At 33.6% G+C, this 19,198-nt stretch overlaps 2 protein-coding genes and 1 non-coding gene across 3 annotated transcripts; all 3 read right to left on the reverse strand.

Moving 5' to 3' along the window:
- Positions 1-2,180: 2,180 nt before the first annotated feature.
- On the reverse strand, positions 2,181-3,272 carry LOC127104568 (protein NOI4). Its single transcript, XM_051041750.1, has 3 exons — positions 3,032-3,272; positions 2,676-2,864; positions 2,181-2,568 (listed from the first exon to the last, which is right to left on the reverse strand). The coding sequence occupies exons 1-3, from the start codon at positions 3,038-3,040 to the stop codon at positions 2,542-2,544; spliced, it is 225 nt and encodes a 74-aa protein (XP_050897707.1). The 5' UTR covers positions 3,041-3,272; the 3' UTR covers positions 2,181-2,541.
- A 138-nt stretch (positions 3,273-3,410) lies between these two features.
- LOC127104567 (uncharacterized) lies at positions 3,411-6,125 on the reverse strand. Its single transcript, XM_051041749.1, has 7 exons — positions 5,886-6,125; positions 5,491-5,732; positions 5,128-5,188; positions 4,421-4,545; positions 4,183-4,245; positions 3,963-4,087; positions 3,411-3,814 (listed from the first exon to the last, which is right to left on the reverse strand). The coding sequence occupies exons 1-7, from the start codon at positions 5,989-5,991 to the stop codon at positions 3,682-3,684; spliced, it is 855 nt and encodes a 284-aa protein (XP_050897706.1). The 5' UTR covers positions 5,992-6,125; the 3' UTR covers positions 3,411-3,681.
- A 10,808-nt stretch (positions 6,126-16,933) lies between these two features.
- On the reverse strand, positions 16,934-17,040 carry LOC127109900 (small nucleolar RNA R71). The gene has a single exon (XR_007797146.1). It is a non-coding gene; the product is annotated as a small nucleolar RNA R71 (small nucleolar RNA).
- Positions 17,041-19,198: the final 2,158 nt, after the last annotated feature.

Genomic DNA, 19,198 nt, shown 5'->3' on the forward strand with positions numbered 1-19,198 from the left:
TGTGTTATGTCTTTTACCTGAATTCAAGAAAATTAAATGTATTTAACTATCATTTTTAATAAGCGTGAAAAATGTCTTTTTTCTCATAGATCAGGCCGGAGTAGTATTAACTTTTGATGGTATTCTCTCCGACCTTATTTATAAACAAAAGTCTTTTAATTTTTTTGGTTTTAAATATAAGCAAATGTCTTTATTCCAAAAGTATCTCTGCATTAATTATTTAATATTATTAGTAGAAGACAATTTAATCGAGGGTATATTAGTAATTGTGTTGTCTCTCTCACATAAAATCAAAAAACTTAAATGCATTGATCTGTATTTTTTAATAAACGTGAACCTTGTCATTTTTATTTATAAATAAGACAGGAATGGTATGTTTTTAATCTTTGTGTACTCTATTTTTTATTTTAATGCAATTATTAGAAAAGAAATGGGAAAATTTTGTGTTTTCCATGGCATAAGGCCACGACGGGTGCACATATTCATAGGCTTGTTGTGTTAACTTTGAGAAATGGTCAGCTATTTTGATTTCAATGAGGTATTGTCAAATTTCATTTTCAAAGCAGTGGTTTCCAAGCCACAACAACCATTTCAATTTATATTATTTATGTATTGTAAGCAATATTTCTCAATTTCTCTAATATTATGTCCTTATGTCTCTAATATTTTTAAAAATGAATAAATCTTAATTAATACATTTAAATTGTCTAAAATTTTATTTTGATTGATGGAATGAAACCCAATTGAGTGGTGTGGGGTGAAATAGAACTAAACTTTATTGTTTGAATTTATTAAAATTGGATAGAGTAGAATGAATTGAGTGATATTAACTTCATTTTATTTTATTATTTATCATTATATTTTTTCTTCACTAATTTGTAATGAACAAAAACTTGTTATTTTGAATATAATGTTGAACTTATTTTATTCCGTTTTAAAGTATCTAAACTATTTAAATGTAATTTTCATTCCAATTCGTTCTATTTTCTTAAACATTACCGAAATTTTCAATTTCTCATCATTTTCATTTATGTCATATATAAACACATTCAAGGAGATGAGAAGAAACTACAAGGACGATTTTAAAACGAGTATAAATGGAAACGCAAACGCATAAATTGGAGATATTTATGGAGATTTTCAGCACTTTGTAAGAAACATAACATTGAGATAGACAAGAAATTACAATGAGGATGCTTCCAACTAGCCTTGAATTAGTGGCCGTAAAACCGAACCAACTCAATATAAAATTATAAATCAAATGAAAATAAATTGAAAATCGTAAAAAATCATATTTTATTTGGATGTGTTTGGACCATATTTTAACAACCGTACGGTTCGATTCGAACTAAATTAGATTAAACTGTGTTATGTTACAATTCAAATTTAATTTAACTCACGTTCAACTCAAACTTAAATATATTATGTCTTAGTCTTACGATTATGAACGATTTTTTTACGATTATGAATGATTTTCTATACCTCATATTTAAAGTTTCAGTCTTCTCAAATCTCTTTTAAAAATATCTCATATTCTTCGCCGATACATCTTACCTCTTTTTTCTAAATTTTACTCTCTAATTTTCTTTCTTTTTCACGTTTTCATTTTTATGCTATCATTCTCTCTTCTCGTTTCGTTTTTATCGTACCTATTCTTTTATAATCTATTCTCTCATATGTTTCTTTTCCTCTTGGCTAATATCCCATCTCCTCTTTTCCACCCAAAACGCACCGAAAAAACGTCAAGTAAGAAGCCTTCTCATTCTCTTATTATCTAATAAAGCGAAGTTGTTCCAAGTATTTTGTCTTGTATCAATTCCATTAACGACAAACTAACCACCAAGCTTACAAGTAACTTAAATATTGATTTCCATTGCCAATAGGCCAATATGAAAACAATAAGAAATAAGCAGTGTTTCACCTATCCTATCAATCATTTAATAACACATTCTATTTCAAGTCAATCAATACTCATCATTATTATAACATAGTACCATAAATTATGTATTATAAAATGCATATACCATTAACCATTATCAGTCATGGTCAGCAACATCATGCTGCCTGCTGTTACCATTTTGTCTTCATTCAACGACACCAATCCCACTCCCATTCCTCACATTTAAATAAAAGATTCCTCAATAAAAAAACAAAAGCAAAACTTACAAAAATTCAGCACATAAACATGAAGAAAGTATATAGAAAAGTTTCACACATGGAAAAAGTAACAATAGTATCTGCTTTCTATAATTGCACAACGTAGTTATTCATTCATTCACCTATTTACATATATTTATATTATAACTTTTTTTGGCTGGAGGGTATTACAAGTTACAAGATAGTAGATAGATATAGATCCATGGTATGTATTAGGTGGCAAATAAAAAGTAAACAAAACAAAACTAAAAACTACAATGATTATTTGTTTTGTTTTTTTCTTTATCTATTCTCTGGTTTCGCGACAGATGTAGCCTCAACAACTCAAAAGAAAACTGATAGGAATCATATGTTCTTTGCACCAGAGCACATATCCTTGTTTGTCTATGGTTTGAAGCAAAACCACTTTTTCTGCAACAAAAAAAATGTGAGTAACTATCAAATTTCACCTTCATAAATCATAACAGACACTATTGTTAGAAAATATATTGATGTAATCAATTGAATTAATATGTTACTTTGGCGGATTTATCATCTTCCTTGCGCGAATTAGATCTTCGCTGTGAATTAATTCGGGTTGATCCTCCTCCGCCAGTTTTTTTCTCATCTCTGGCTTTGTTGAATATAACAGTGAATCCTTCAGCTGATGCAGGATCATTTACATCCCAATCCCCGAATTTGGGTAAAGGTTTTCCTTGTTGTTCATACTGCATATGCATATATATTCAAAACATTGATTAAATTTTCACCCCAAAAAAATATAAATGATGATCAAGAATCAAGATACCCTTTTGTACATAATAAAAGAAAAATGATTCATTTATGTTAAATTATGAAAACTGCATAAAATCATTGGTTTGGACAGAGGACTTACGGAAGCCATAGTATTTGAAGCTTTGTGATGATTAGTGGTTTACCCAAATTTCTGAAAGGGAAAAGGAATATAGACAACAAAAAGAGACAGAAGAGAGAAAAAATAAAGGATGAAGAAGAAGAGAATGAAATGAATTAAAAAACAGGTTGGAAATGTAAGATTTTATAAGAGTGGTGAGGAATAAGAAACGATGCGGAATGCAAGCTGTTGTTCCATTCCTGATTGGCCCACTCGTACAACACGCGGCTGATTTGGTTTTTCTGTTTTTGTTTTTCCTTTTATTTTTAGAGGAATATTCCTTTAAAGGGTAACAGAAAATGATGGGCTAGTCCCAATGGAATGAGGTCATTTTCCAAATATGGTAATACAATTAACAACATTAACCAAGCCAACTGATCTAGTTTCTTTATTACAATTTTCAGTTAACAATTTACTGTAAATAGATCGAACATCATAGGTTTCGACCTAATTACAGCAGAAATCTAAACAGACTTGGATTTATTTTTTCTAAAAAAATGGAGACTGCATATGCAAACAGATCTCTTGGATTGGCCTCTGTACCATAATTCTTGTATGCATAAAACCAAATTTGGACGGGACGGGGACGATTGAGGAGAAAAACGAGGTTGAAGAATGTAGATTGACTCGTTTCATTTTTGCTTTGATGTGTACTTCCATAAAAGTCCTCCTATCAGGTTGTTCACTGCATGAGAAGCCATGGGAACTACAAGGCTAGAAGATAAAACTGTAGCATATCCATAAGCAAGACCAACAAAGGTTGCCCTGATGGAAATAAAAAGAAGATTTTAATTAGATCATGATTAACAACACAACAATGAAAAGGAATTCAAATCAGCAATCCAATTCTCAGAAATTAGGGATAAAGAGAAGGAAGCGGGAGGCGAGGGGAAGAATTTAGAAAGATATGCACCAGATAGCAAAGGAATACTTTCGACCGGCACCTATGTGCAAAGCACCAAAGATAAAAGCTGCTACGCCAATACTCTGCCAGTTCATTCCCAAAAGTGGGAGAACTGCACCGCGAAAAAGTAGTTCCTGGAATTCAAGATGATAAGATGTCACTTTAGGTTAAACAATGAAAACTAAATAAGAATGGTGAAATAAGCCGAGATGAGTAGCTATGTTTTAACCTCGCTAATTCCAGCCAAAACTGCAACGACAATATAATCCAAAGGTTGGAGTGAGCTAAGGATCTGATTGGGAAAAGAAAATATTTTCAAAGTTAAGAAACATAAAAATGACAAACAAAAAGTTACACAGGCAGGAATTATTTGTAGTTTAGTTGCACTAACATTCGGCAATGCTTAATGTCCGGCTGCAGTGAGAGTATGAAATTTTGATCATAGAGAATGTATTTCATTCAGTTACCTGTCTATTGGCTGCTTCACTGGACTCGGCAAAATCCGGCCAAGTCTTCAATAACAAGGAGCGGCTCGATGATATTAATACTACTAGTCCTGTAATCAACTCAAGATGCCACATTTCAAAACCAACTGCAAATAAGAGACAAATATCTTAAGATACTTCACACATCATAATAAACATTTTCAACACATTTCTCAAGCATTTACCACAACAAACAAGCTCATTACAGGAACTCGACTTAAATCATGCTTAGATCCATTAAAAGTCATTTCAGGTTAGCTTTAAAATTCCACCACCAGAATACGAGATAGTTTAGATTACATGCAGGGGTTCATTAAAAAATCAAAACTCACAATAAAAAGCTCCGAGCATGTCTAGCTTCACTCCAATTATTAAGAACATTCCACGCACACAGGAAAAATTGTACTTTCTTTCCAGCCTTATGGGTTGAAAAATTGCAAACTATCAACCTTCAAGTTCGATAATTTCCCCCAGGCATACCACATGAAAACCCAAAATTGCAAGGTGCATTTAAGTATGCCACCAACACCAGTCCTGCTTTATATTTGAGAAAAACGTATCTTTTATGCAATTAGGAGCTCATAAATAGCTCTTGATTCACATAATCTTTTTATGAATTCGGATTAAAGGGAATTCACAGAAGTTCGAAAAAACAAAAATAGCATGATGAAGTAAAAAAAGTGTAATACATGATACTTCTGCAGAGCAGTCCAAGACCGGCCATCCTTCTATCCACGCAACATGAGACCCCTGGAAATTGCAATAACTAGATAATTTTTTTTTAAAAAAAGGACATAATATCTTGTGTATGCAAATTTCGACGGCTAACTATTAACTAAGAACCTTGAATGATATGTTCATAAATTTAAGAACTCTCCTTCCCATACAACTTGATTCTCAACCTGAATTTAACTAAGTCGAATGCATGCTTACACAATCTGGCAACTACATGTTGTATGCAACGCTGTCGAATACAGTCTTTTATGCAAAACAATGAATTACATATTCTAACAACAATGGAATTGAAAAAAATGCGATAAGACGACAAGAACCTGGCGAATGACTGTCCCAAGCGTAGTTATAAAACCACAAGTTAATACACAAGCCTGAAGCACAGTATTTCTGGAAGCAATAGGGTTAGCATTCTGAGCAGGTGGTATAAGCGAAGTGTCCAAATTATCATTTTGAACAAATTTCTCATCGGAAAGGTCACCGCCATATGACTCCGGTGGTCCTTTACTTTTGGATTTCTTCAAAGATTTCTTGGCAAAACAACATGTCCTATATCTACTTCCTATGAAAAAAGCAATATTATTACTTATTAGCCTTGTTTGAATTGTCAAGAATTTGGGAAACTCTTTGATTAGGGTTTATCTTGATTTGTGCTATTTGGTAATAGGAAAATCAATAAAAAAATATGAAAGAAATAAGAGTGAGAGAAATTAACTGTGAGCGAGAGTGGTGAAGGTAGAAGCAGAATATGTGGTGCGAGCTCTGCTTCTGTTACTACCACAACAACTCCAGCAGTTGAAAGTGAGCGAAAGCATGGACATGATGTGTCACTGAAAATGAGACTGTGTTTTGGGTTTGTGCGTCTTGCTTCTTCTTGCTTCTGATATTTCTATTTAAGAATTTAGTCAACAAATCTTCATCTTCAAGAGGAAATTTTTCATACAATTGATTTTTTTATTTTTTTTATAGATAATTTAATATTCAAAATATAAATAAGTGAGATAATATGAAATTATTATTGGACAAAAAATGTATATAAATATAATGTATGGAGTACATTAAATTATAAGTTATTTTATAATATTATTTTTGTTATTATAGTTATAAGTATTTATTATTTTTCCCTTTGTTTTAATTTTTTAGTCTGTTCTTTTTAAATTATCAATCAAAGATAATTTTGTTAAATAATTAAGGATGACAAGTTAACTTATCTTTTATAAATGTAAAATTATTCATAATAGATATATGATAAAATCCCATAAAAATAGGTACGACTCAATAATTATCCACAAAAATAAGCGGGGTATGTGTGCGGGTATGAGTACCTTGATATCCATCCCGTTTTATACCGGACAATATATATTTATGTATTTTAATTTATATTTATATATTTTAATTTATATTAATATATAAGAATGTATGTCTATTAATTTTAAAAAGTAAATCAATTATAATCCATTACATATTATTAAAGTGTTCGTTTATTTTATCAATAAATTTTTTGAATTTTTTTTAATATTTTTAAAATTTTAAAATGATATTATATTTTATAATTAATCTATTTAATTTAATAGGAATGTGGGTTATCAAATACAGGTATGAGTATTTACATATCCATATAGATGGATAAGGGTGCTGATTTTAGTGCCCATGCGATAATGGACTCGAGTACGGAGATTTTTTTAAATCGCAAGTATGGAGATGAGTATTATAGTATCAGAGTCCATTGTCATCTTTATAAATAACATATAATTTTTATATATATATATATATATATATATATATATATATATATATATATATATATATATATATATATATATATATATATATATATTACCAAAAATAAATAAATAAATTAATATTTTTCTTAATATCTAAAAGAATATTAAAAGTGAGAAGAGAGAACATGTCCTAGTTCAAAACAAATGATATCAATGAAAATTTTGATGATAAGTGAAGAAAGGATGATGATAAGTGAAAGAAATGCCAATTGTATAAGTTAATATGTAAGAGAGTCATTAAAGTGATATTTATCCATATCATTATTATTTTTAGTTTATTATATAATTGAAGTACTTGATCTATATATAAAAATAGATAGGTCGGTTCTTTAATAATGTGGATTTGGTTTTTTATCTTATTTAGAATAATTGAATTTGGCTCTTCATTATTAGATATGAATGATGACAGTTCGTTATTGTATAAATTCGATCAAAGAAATGGATCAAAATAAGTCAAAGATGCGCAAAGATAAAGAAGAAAGACTAAAGAATGAAGAAAAAATAATTAAGTGTGAAGAAATTGGACTTTGTAAAAATTCAGGTAAAAAAGGGAACAAAAGTGTGCAGTCATTGGTATAATCACGCGCAACATCACGCGCCGATATGGACATAAAGGTTGCATCGCGCGATGCAGGTCATCACGCGTGGGTTTTAAAAGCAAAAGTTTTTTTCAAAACAAAAACTCTACTAACACGTTGAAAAATGAAGACATAAAAACACAAGGATTTTTATCCTAGTTCGCATGAAACTCAAAGCTAATTCCACCAAGGTGATTTTCCTTATACATAAGGACTTAATCTACTATAATCAACAAATTACAATGAACACAAAGAATGCCATTCTTTTTCTTCTCAAGGATTCACAAAGAAAAGCTTTCTTTGTCTTCTCAAGGATAACCTCCTTAAGGAATCAAACAAACAGTTTGAATACAAGTTTATGTGTTACAATATGCTTCTTCAAAAGCAGATTTTATACAAATGAATAATAAATACTTAAAGAACACTGAATACAAAAGATGAGATTTTCACAAAGAAAATTAGCTTGTGTAGTTCCGTAGTAAAATGCGAGCGATAGAGTGAGAGTTCTTCAAGTCCCCAATGCAAGCTTATATAGTGTAAGCATGTGGTCGTTGGAGGGTAAAATGGGGAAAGCTCCTTGAGCGGTTGTCCACTGTTGGATGAGAAAGGAATTATATCACGTATGTTCTTTCGCCCACAAAGTCAGTGACAGGTGTGATGAATAGTACAGTCCTTGCCCACAAAATCAGGTAGTGAAAAGGTTGTTTGATTTGTACTATGTATATTTGATCACGTTCCCATTTGATCTTATCTTCAGATTCATTGACTTCTAATAAAGGATGATTGAAGCATGAAGTAAAGAAATAAAGAGCTGGATTCAGAAACTTCAGAACCTTGGGTAAGAACCCTGACAGCGTCAGTAGTCTGGCTTGAGTTCTTCAGTGTCTTCAGAATCTTCAGAGTCTTCAGAAACCTTAGTCAGAACCTTGATAACTTTAATTGTTTGTCTTAAGATCTTCGGAATCTTCAACTACTTAACATAATTTCAGAAGTTTGTCATTCTTCAGAAGCTTGTTGATCAGAATCACGTCCAGAATTAAAACAACTGAGAGAATATTGCAACAACAACATAGTGTCTCCTCAGAAGCTTCTGATGGGTGAGATGATGCAGAAGCAGAAAGAACATTGCAGCAACAATATTGACGTCTTTCAGAACTTCTAATTGCAACGCATAAGCGAATTTGGAACACAAAGTTCAGAAACTGATGATGTTGCACATCATATGATCAGAATCAAAACTTATTGTTAAAGCTACACAATAAAAAACCATTAGGGTGCCAAAATTGTTCTCACACAAATACAAAGTTGTTATCATTAAAACGCAAGGTATAAATGCAAAATCAAATCTTGTTCTAACAATCTCCCCCCTTTTGATGATGACAAAACATGTATTTTGATGAACAATTTTGTACAGGGTAATCACATAAGAATACATCTTTACATAAGCACAAAGCTCCCCATGAGATGTATAATCCTATAAAGATAAACTTGGAATGAAAGAACATTTTTCTGATTTACCTATTGAAGTGCCAGAATGAATAATTAGTCAGAATCTGGTTTAACTTCAGAAGTAAATTGATGTTGTCTAGAACACTGGTTGATAACATCATTCTTTTGATAGAACTTCAGAAGGGCTTTCCTTAGAAACTTCTTTGAAGAGTCTTTCTTCAGAACTTTTTTGAAGAATCATTCTGATTCTTGAGACAAAAGCTTTAACAAATCATTCTGAATCTTGAGAGTTAACCCTGCAAAAACACTTAACAAACTTTTCTCGAAGTGTTTGTTAATTACAACATTAAAATAATGTTTGGATTTTTTACTTAGGAATTTAGATATCAAAATAAACTCTTAATTCTTCCCCTTTAAAAGGTTATGTTTTCTCCCCCTTTGTAATCAATAAAAAAGAATAAAAAGACAAAGTAAATAACAAGAAACCAACAAAAATTTCATTAAAACATGTCAAACTGGAAGTGCAGAGTAGAGGTTCAGAACAAAGGAAAAGAAATGCAAAATACTTAACAAGAACTACAAATGAAATACATCAAGAAAAACATAAACTACATACAAACACACTTAGATAAACAAACATATGTGCTAAGGCATTATATAAAAACCAAGGGTTTAGGGGGGAAGGAGTAGGTGGCGAGTCAACTGGGTAGTTATCCGAGAGATTTAGGGGATCTACCAAAGGATCAACATCATCTCATGACAGATCTGCATGTAGAGCGCTAAGACTTCAGAAGGATCAACCTTTGTGAAGATAGGATAGTTCTCCACCTGAGTAGTATTGCCATTTATTTCTTCCTTGACTGAAGAAGATCCTTCAACAGATACAAATCTTGGATGAGATCTAGTCTAATCTAATTGCAGTTGTTGAAACTGTTGTTGAATCCTTTATTGTTAAGCATCCTTAGATCTACTTAGAGAGAGTTGGTATTCAACAGACTTTGCAGATTGTTGAGCCATTGCAGATTGTTGTTCAGTCATTTGAGTGATGAAGATGAAGATGAAGAACAGTTGAGAGAGAGAGAGAGAGAGAGTTTTGAGGTTGAAAAACTTGAAAGTGTAGGATAAATATGCCCGTAATGTGAAAATGTGAGTGATGTGAGTTTAAATAGACAATTTTAGTAATGATGACAAAAGGTGTGCGCAATCATGAGGGAAAGTGTAAGGGTTTAGACCTAATTCTAAGAATTGTTAAACCCAATGTGTCACGCTTTAATCACGCATGCTTAGAAAGTGGGACAGTTGTCTCCACTAAGAATCATACGAAATCAAATCACAAGACAACCATTAAATGCTTCTACTGTTCAGAATCAAGAGGACAAATCGATAAGATTGCTTCTGATCAGAACCTTTCTGATTCCTGAAAACTTCCTTTCTTCAGAAAGCTTCAAGTTTCAAAGTCAGAAAGAAAATAATCTCATAATCTAATATAGAGTTCTAGAGACTTTACATTCTAAATAACATCTTTTCATTCTGGACACGATTTCATAAATAGATTTTCCAGAATGAAAGTGAATCTATCTTCAGCAAGGGGTTTTGTAAAAATATCAACCCATTGATAGTCTGTATCAACAAATTTTAAGTGAAAAATTCCCTTTTGAACATAGTCACGTAAAAAATGATATTTTATTTCAATATGCTTATCCCTAGAATGCAAGATATGATTCTTAGATAAACATATAGCAGAAGTATTATCACAGAGAATAGGGATGTTACTCTCAGATATTTGATAATCTTCCAGCTGACTCTTCATCTAGAGTATCTGGGTGTTGCATCTAGAAGCTGCAATGTATTCATCTTCAGCTGTTGAAAGCACAATTGTAGATTGTCTCTTGCTGGACCATGAGATTAAGTTATCTCCCAGAAATTGGCAACTTCCAGAAGTACTTTTTCTTTCAATTTTATCTCCAGCGTAGTCAATGTTACAGTAACCTACTAATTTATACTCACTTGATTTTCTATAAAGTAAACAAAGATTAGTAGTACCTTTAAGATACATAAAGATTCTCTTAACATCAGTTAAGTGAGTTTCCCTAGGATCTGATTGGAAGCGAGCACATAGGCATACACTAAACAAGATATCAGGTCTAAAAGTTGTTATATACAAAAGAGAACCTATCATACCTCTGAAAAGCTTCTGATTTACCTTACTACTCACCTCTTCTTTCTCTAGAATGCATGTAGGATGCATCAGAGTCTTTGCTAGGTTACATTCTGATAAGTTGAATTTCTTCAGAAGTTCCTTTGTATATTTACTTTGATGAGTATATGTGTCTTATGGTCTTTGATCAATTTGAATTCCCATAAAGAACTTCAGTTCTCCCATCATACTCATTTCAAATTTTGCCTGCATAGACTTAGCAAAATCCTTGCACAATGACGCATTAGCAGAACCAAAAATAATATCATCAACATATATTTGCATAACCAGAATGTCATTCTTGAAGGTTTTGCATAAGAGAGTTACGTCCACTTTTTCTCTGGTAAAATTATTTTCCAACAAAAAGTTGCTTTGTCTATCATACCAAGCCCTTGGAGCTTGCTTTAGACCATACGAAGATTTTTTTCAATTTAAAAACAAAATCAGGATTTTAAGAACTTTCAAAACCTGGAGGTTGATGTACATAAACTTCCTCAAAAATATAACCATTCGGGAATGCACTCTTAACATCAATCTGATAAAGTATGATGTTATGATTGACTGCAAAAGAAATTAAAAGATGAATAAACTCTAACCTGTCAATTGGAGCAAAGCTTATGTATAGTCTATACCTTCTTGTTGACTATAACCTTGAGCTACTAGTCGAGCTTTGTTTCTGACAACTTCACCTTTCTCATTCAACTTGTTTCGGAAAACCCATCTGGTTCTAATGACATGAAAGCCTTTTGGTTTCTGAACAAGATCCCAAACATCGTTTCTGGTAAATTGATTTAGTTCATCTTGCATGGAAATAATCCATTCATTATCCATAAGAGCTTCATCCATGGATGTGGATTCTATTAGAGATACCAAACCTAGAAGAGTTTCTTCAAAGGGTCTGAATGAAGATCTAGTTCTGACTGGAGCATTCTTGTCTCCCATAATCAGTTCTTATGAGAGATAAGTTCTTGATATACTCTTATTCTGATGAGTTGGATCAACAATTGCTTCTGGTTGAGTCGTTTCAGATTCTTTAGCCTTGCCTTCTGAGTCTTTTTCTTCAAAAACAATTTCCTTAGATTCCGAAAGATTAATCTTCAGATCTGCAAATTTCTCAACTAGCTTTGACTTTTCAGGGTCAAGCTAACATGAACTGATTCTTCAACAATTCGTATTTCTGTATTAAATATTTTGTAGCCTTTAGAGCGTTAAGAATATCCTAACAGTAAACACTTTTGTGCCTTAGAGTCAAACTTGCCAAGATTCTCTTTAATGTTTAACATAAAGCATTCACTTCCAAAATGATGAAAGTAAGAAATGTTGGGATTTCTTTTCTTCCATAATTCATAAGGATTCTTACCTAAAATAGGTCGGATAAAGATCTTGTTATGAATATAACACGCTGTGTTGACTACTTCTGCCCAGAAATGCTTAGCCATATTAATTTATTGGATCATGGTGCGAGCAATTTCTTGTAAAGTCATATTCTTCCTTTATACAAATCCATTTTTCCATGGATTTCTAAGATAGGAGAAATCATGGGAAATACCATTTGAATAAAAAATATTTTCGAAGTGTTTATTTTCAAATTCGCCACCATGATCACTTCTGACTTTGACTATTTTGCAATTCATTTTTGTTTGCACTAGTGAGCAGAAGGTTGAGAACATAGAGTGAGACTCATCCTTATGTTTCAAGAACTTTACCCATGTCCATCGACTGTAGTCATCAACAATGACTAATCCATACTTCTTTACATTGATATAAGCAGTTTTCACTGGTCCAAACAAATCAATGTGCAGAAGTTCTAATCGTTTAGAGGTAGAAACAACGGTTTTAGCTTTGAAAGATGTTTTAGAAAACTTGTCTTTAGCATCAGCCATTATTTCTCACACAAACTGGATCGGTACTGAACACTGTGAGGTGTTAATAAAAACTTTTTATCACAATTCGAACTAGAGCTCTGATGCCAATTGAAGGTGTGAAAAATACAAGAAAGAGGGGGGTGTCAATTGGGTTTTAAAAGCAAAAGCTTTTTTCCAAAACAAAAACTCTACTAACACGTTGAAAAATGAAGAGATAAAAACACAGAGATTTTTATCCTGGTTCGCTTGAAACTCAAAGCTAATCCAGTCCACCCGCCAAGGTGATTTGCTTTATACACAAGGACTTAATCCACTATAATAAAAAAATACAATAAACACAAAGAATACCCTTCTTTGTCTTCTCAAGGATCCAACTAAACCTTAGTCTCCTCAAGGATTCACAAAGAAAAGCTTTCTTTGTCTTCTCAAGGATAACCTCCTTAAGGAATCAAACAAACTGTTTGAATACAAGTTTATGTGTTACAAATGCTTTTTCAAAAGTAGATTTTACATAGATGAATAATAAATACTTAAAGAACACTGAATACAAAAGATGAGCTTTTCACAAAGAAAATTAGCTTGTATAGTGTAAGCATGTGACTGTTGTAGGGCAAAATGGGGAAAGCTTTTTGAGTGACTGTCTATTGTTAGATGAGAAAGGAATTATCCCATGTATGTCCTTTCGCTCACAAAGTCAATGACATGTTTGATGAATAGTACATTCCTTGCCCACAAAATCAGGTAGTGGAAAGGTTGTTTGATTTGTACTATGTACTATTTGATCACATTCCCATTTGATCTTACCTTCAGATTCATTGGCTTCTAACAAAAGATGATTGAAGCATGAAGTGAAGAAATAGAGAGCTGGATTCAGAAACTTCAGAACCTTGGGTCAGAACCTTGACAACGTCAATAGTATGGCTTGAGTTCTTTAGTGTATTCAAAATCTTCAGAAACCTCAGTCAGAACCTTGATAACTTCAATCGTCTATCTTGAGATCTTCATAATCTTCAGCTACTTAACACAACTTCAGAAGCTTTCCATTCTTCAGAAGCTTATTGATCAGAGTCACGTCTAGAAGTAAAACAACTGAGAGAACATTGCAACATCAACATAGTGTCTCCTTAGAAGCTCCTGATGGGTGAGATAACGCAGAAGCAAAAAGAACATTGCAGCAGCAATATTGACGTCTTTCAGAACTTCTAATTGCAACGTAGAAGCGAATTTGGAGCACAAAGTTTAGAAAATGATGATGTTGCACATTATATGATCAGAATTAAAATTGTTTGTTAAATATACACAATAGCAAACCATTAGGGTGCCAAAATTGTTCTCACATAAATACAACGGTGTTATCATCAAAACTCAAGGTATATATGCAAAACCAAATCTTGTTCTAACAATTATCATGCTTATGCTGGTTAACTAGGAATAAGAAACCCCGAGTAGTGGCTAGTGAATTAACGCTCTATTGCATCGCCTAATCCTGCTTATGCTGGTGGACTAGGGATAGGAAGCTGATAACATGAAATAATATCACATTCTAGGACTCAATTTAATTAAATTATATTATTATTTACTTCAATTTATTTCATTTTACGCGATATTACTCGGTATTTTCTTTCTATTTATCTCAGGTAGTTTATTTGAAGCACAAGTAAAAAAGGAAGAAAAGGAGGTGCAAAAAGGAATGAAAAGAAGCAAATATCAAAAGCCAAAGCCCAGCCCAAAAGCACAGGCGTTGTGCCTGTGACGAGCGTCACAAAGGTTGTGACGAGCGTCACGCTTCACCCACTTGTGTGACGAGCGTCACACATGGTGTGACGGACGTCACACCATTCTCCTATATTTTTGGCACAAGGAACGCAACAGACCACGTTGAAGCCTACTATCACGCTTAACCGTTTGCAACGTGAAGGCTATGTACACGGAAAACCCTTGGAAGCAGTTACAAAAAGTACCAATATAAATAGTAGCTTTTAAAAAAAGCTCTGGTTCGTCGTGCAATTTTTCTTCTTCCAGCCGTGCAAACATACCATTATTTTTCTTTACTGTTTTTGCTTTTAATTGCAGTTTTTATTTTTATTTTCTTTTCCAGTTAAGCTTCCAGCAATTAAATAATTTTTCGCACAATAATTTCTACACCGGAAACTATTGTGTACCTTTCACCGGATCTAACCTTACGTTAGAATCTAGTTTTTTATTCCTTCGCTTTTATTTTTCTGTTTGATTGAAGAATTCAAGAACAAATTCAACCGGCCTGTGGTGGAGTGTTCAAGACTGCTATTTAATTTCTCAGGTTCTTTAATTATTGTTTGAATTTATATATGCCCTGTTTTACTGTTTATTTATATTATTTGCCTGAGATGAATTTGTTTATGCATGATAATTATTTAGATCTGTTTAGCATGTTTGGCTAATTTATTTAGGTATCGGTATGTAGAGTAAGCGGAATGAAGGAATCAAAACCAAGTTGGTTTAATTAAGTTTAAAATTAAAATCACTCTTTTCACGGTCTCAATTTACAGGTTTAATAACAAGGTTTTTGTACGAAAGTAAAAGACATAAAGAAGTTAAAAGCAATAGAACGAGAGTTTGAGTTTTTGACTGGACAGTGTTAATTGGACATTAATTCTAGATCAGGGCGAGAGCAATTTTTAGAGTTAATTAAATTCTAATCTTTTTCAAAAAGTATTTTTAAAGGTTGAATGTGAGGACGAGAGTTAAGCATTTGAATTTAATTATATAACCTAAGTCAACAGAGCGAGAGTTTGAGATAAGAGTGTTTAAACGATTAGTGTTTTCTTAAAAAGAGTTTCTACGGATTCTATTGTTTTCAAAAAGTGGTTTTTGACTTAACTAATAAGTGACAGCTACGTTAATATAAAATCATAGTTTATTCAACAGAGCGAGAGTTTGAGATAAGACTTTTAATCAATAGTGTCAACTGAAAAGATTTATTTTAAAACCAAGAAACCAACGAAGAATTGATTCCCTAATTACGACGAACTACATACCGATATCCGTTTAGTTGATATTTAATCTAGATTTTTAGTTTAGTTTTAACTTTTCCCCGAACAATCAAAGTATTACCCGCCTTAGCTTTACGAAGTAACCTTAGAAAACGGTATATCGATTCATAAGTCCCTGTGGGATCGATATCTTTTAAAACTACGCGATAGAACTGTGCACTTGCAGTTTGTACCCCAAATTCGACTCATAAAGTCGCGATCAAGTTTTTGGCGCCGTTGCCGGGGACTTTTATTTAGTCGATATCGTAACTCTTCTGTTACGCTGTAGAGACTAAGGCTTAATTTTCTTTTCTTTTCTTTCTTTCGTTGATTTGTATGCCACACACTCACTCACAAGGCGAGCCGTTCTACTTACGAATCAACGATATCGAACTATATCTCCGAGTCTTACGACGAATTCGGGAATATCGTGTTGCAAACAATCTCCCTCCTGTAGAACTTCCTGATCTCAAAAATCTTCTTCCTTCGCCGATACCCGAGATGGCAGAACCAGCTCGTGCTCTTCGAGATTACGCCGCTCCATCGCAAGATGAGCCGCATTCGAGTATTGCTCCACCCGCAATCGAAGCAAACAACTTTGAACTTAAACCTTCACTGTTGTAGGCAGTGCAACAGAACCAATTCTCTGGAAATCCTACCGAGGATCCAAACCTTCATTTATCTGTATTTGTCCAATACGCTGATACTGTTAAAGCTAACAGTGTCACTTCAGAGGCAATTCGACTTCGTCTTTTTCCTTTCTCGTTAAGAGATAGCCCTAGAAGATGGCTTCAATCTCTTCCCTCCAACTCAGTCACTACATGGAACGAGTTGAAGAAAGTTTTTCTTGCCCGATATTTTCCGCCAAGCAAAACAGCTATGTTAAGAGCCCAGATAAATGGATTTAAACAGAAAGATAACGAGTCTTTCTTCGAAGCATGGGAAAGATACAAAGACATGATGAGACTTTGTCCACACCATGGTTTAGAGGACTGATTAGTAATTCATACATTCTATAATGGTCTCCTGTACAACACGAGGTTAACAATAGACGCCGCCGCAGGTGGGGCACTAATGAACAAATCTTATGCTGATGCTTACCAACTTATCGAAAGCATGGCTCAAAACCACTATCAGTGGGGAAGCGAACGAACAATGGTAGAAAAACCTCAAACGAAAACTGGCATGTACGAGATAAGTAACCTTGATCATGTTAATGCAAAAGTGGATGCTCTGGTCCAGAAAATTGAAAGTTTAAATGTATCACCTCCAGCCACCGTGGTTGCCATAACTCAGAATTGCGAAGTCTGTGGAATCCAAGGTCACACTCCTGCAGATTGTCAACTCCTAACAGGAATCCAAGCGGAGCAAGTAAACTATGCTCAAGGAAGCCCCTACTCGCACACCTATAACTCAAATTGGAAGAATCATCCCAATTTTTCATATAAGAGTAATAACGCTTTATACGCACCTGGACAATCTCCGAATCAAGCCCCAACTATACCTCCAGGATATCAAAAGCCGATCCCATCTACACCTAACAATAACGCCCCTAGGAAATCCAACTTGGAAATCATGATGGAAAACTTTAAAGCTTCTCAACAGCAAACCAATAAAGATTTCTTAAACCATAATATACACACTGACGAACAAATTAAACAACTAGCAAGTAAAGTAGATGCCCTGGCTACCCATAACAAAATGCTGGAAACGCAAATATCACAAGTAGCTCAACAACAAGCGCCTACTGCTGCCCCAACTGGTACATTTCCTGGCCAACCCCAACCTAACCCAAGAAGCCACGCTCATGCAATTATACTAAGAAGTGGAACGGAAGTGGAAGGACCGTCTGACCCAAGGATAGAAAACCAAAACTCTAAAAAGTCAACTGAGGAAGAAAGTGAACCTAAGGAAAAGGAAGAGAGTAATAAGGAAACCATAGAAAAGAAGGAACCTTATGTACCTCCACCACCTTATAAACCACCTATCCCTTACCCTCAAAGGCTTATTAAAACCAAAGATGCGGGCCAATTTAAAAAATTTGTTGACCTACTAAAACAATTAAACGTCACAATTCCGTTTACAGAAGCTATTACGCAGATGCCCTCATATGCCAAGTTCTTAAAAGAAATTCTTTCTAATAAAAGGAAACTTGAAGATAGCGAAACCGTTACACTCACCGCCGAATGTAGCGCTATAATCCAGAATATGCCTCCTAAACTTAAAGACCCAGGTAGTTTCTCTATACCCTGTCACATAGGAAAATTTGTCATTGACAAAGCCTTATGCGATTTAGGAGCCGGTATTAGTGTTATGCCTTTATCCATATGCAAGAGACTTGAAATGGGAGAATTAAGACCAACTAAAATGTCTGTGCAACTAGCAGATCGTTCCGTTAGATATCCTGTAGGAATTCTTGAAAATGTTCCAGTGCGCATAGGTCAATTCTACATTCCAACCGATTTTATAATTATGGACATTAGAGAAGATGAAGTTACACCCATTATACTGGGAAGACCGTTCTTAGCAACGGCCGGTGCAATCATAGACGTAAAACGAGGACGACTCACTTTTGAAGTAGGAGAAGAGAAAATTGAGTTCATTCTTTCCCAATTTTTGAAAGCACCTGCAATAGAAGATACATGTTACTTCATGGATATCATCGATGAATGCATAAAAGAAACAGAGTTAGAAAAAGACAAATCATCTGACTATCTTGTAGAAGACAAACTCAACCAATGTTTAGCAATAACACCGGACCCTACGCAATGCCTTAAGAAACCAACCCTAGACCTGAAAACACTTCCCAAAAATCTGAGATATGAATTCCTAGACTTAGAACTTGAACGACCAGTGATAGTTAATGCTGACCTAGGAAGACTCGAAACAGAAAAACTCCTGCATATCTTAAGAAAATATCCAACCACACTAGGTTACAACATCACCGATCTTAAAGGAATAAGTCCTTCTATTTGTATGCACTGCATCATGCTAGAAGAAGACTGTAAAACTTCTAGGGAACACCAGAGGAGACTAAACTCGATCCTGAGTGAGGTAGTGAAGAAGGAAATAACCAAGTTATTAGAGACAGGTATCATATATCCTATATCTAATAGCAAATGGGTTAGTCCTGTACACGTAGTA

The sequence above is a fragment of the Lathyrus oleraceus genome, chromosome 7 (assembly GCF_024323335.1).
Source record: "Lathyrus oleraceus cultivar Zhongwan6 chromosome 7, CAAS_Psat_ZW6_1.0, whole genome shotgun sequence".
Classification (NCBI taxonomy): Eukaryota; Viridiplantae; Streptophyta; class Magnoliopsida; order Fabales; family Fabaceae; genus Lathyrus; species Lathyrus oleraceus.

Excerpts from the sequence above, each read along its gene's own strand:
- LOC127104568 (XM_051041750.1), bottom strand. Across the intron at positions 2,569-2,675 it reads AAGATGATAAATCCGCCAAA|AAAAAGTGGTTTTGCTTCAA; the intron begins GTAACATATTAA and ends TTTTTGTTGCAG.
- LOC127104567 (XM_051041749.1), bottom strand. The coding sequence starts at position 5,991 with ATGTCCATGCTTTCGCTCACTTTCAACTGCTGGAGTTGTTGTGGTAGT. Across the intron at positions 4,546-5,127 it reads CTGCTCTGCAGAAGTATCAT|TTGGTTTTGAAATGTGGCAT; the intron begins GTATTACACTTT and ends TCTTATTTGCAG. Across the intron at positions 3,815-3,962 it reads AAGTATTCCTTTGCTATCTG|GGCAACCTTTGTTGGTCTTG; the intron begins GTGCATATCTTT and ends TATTTCCATCAG.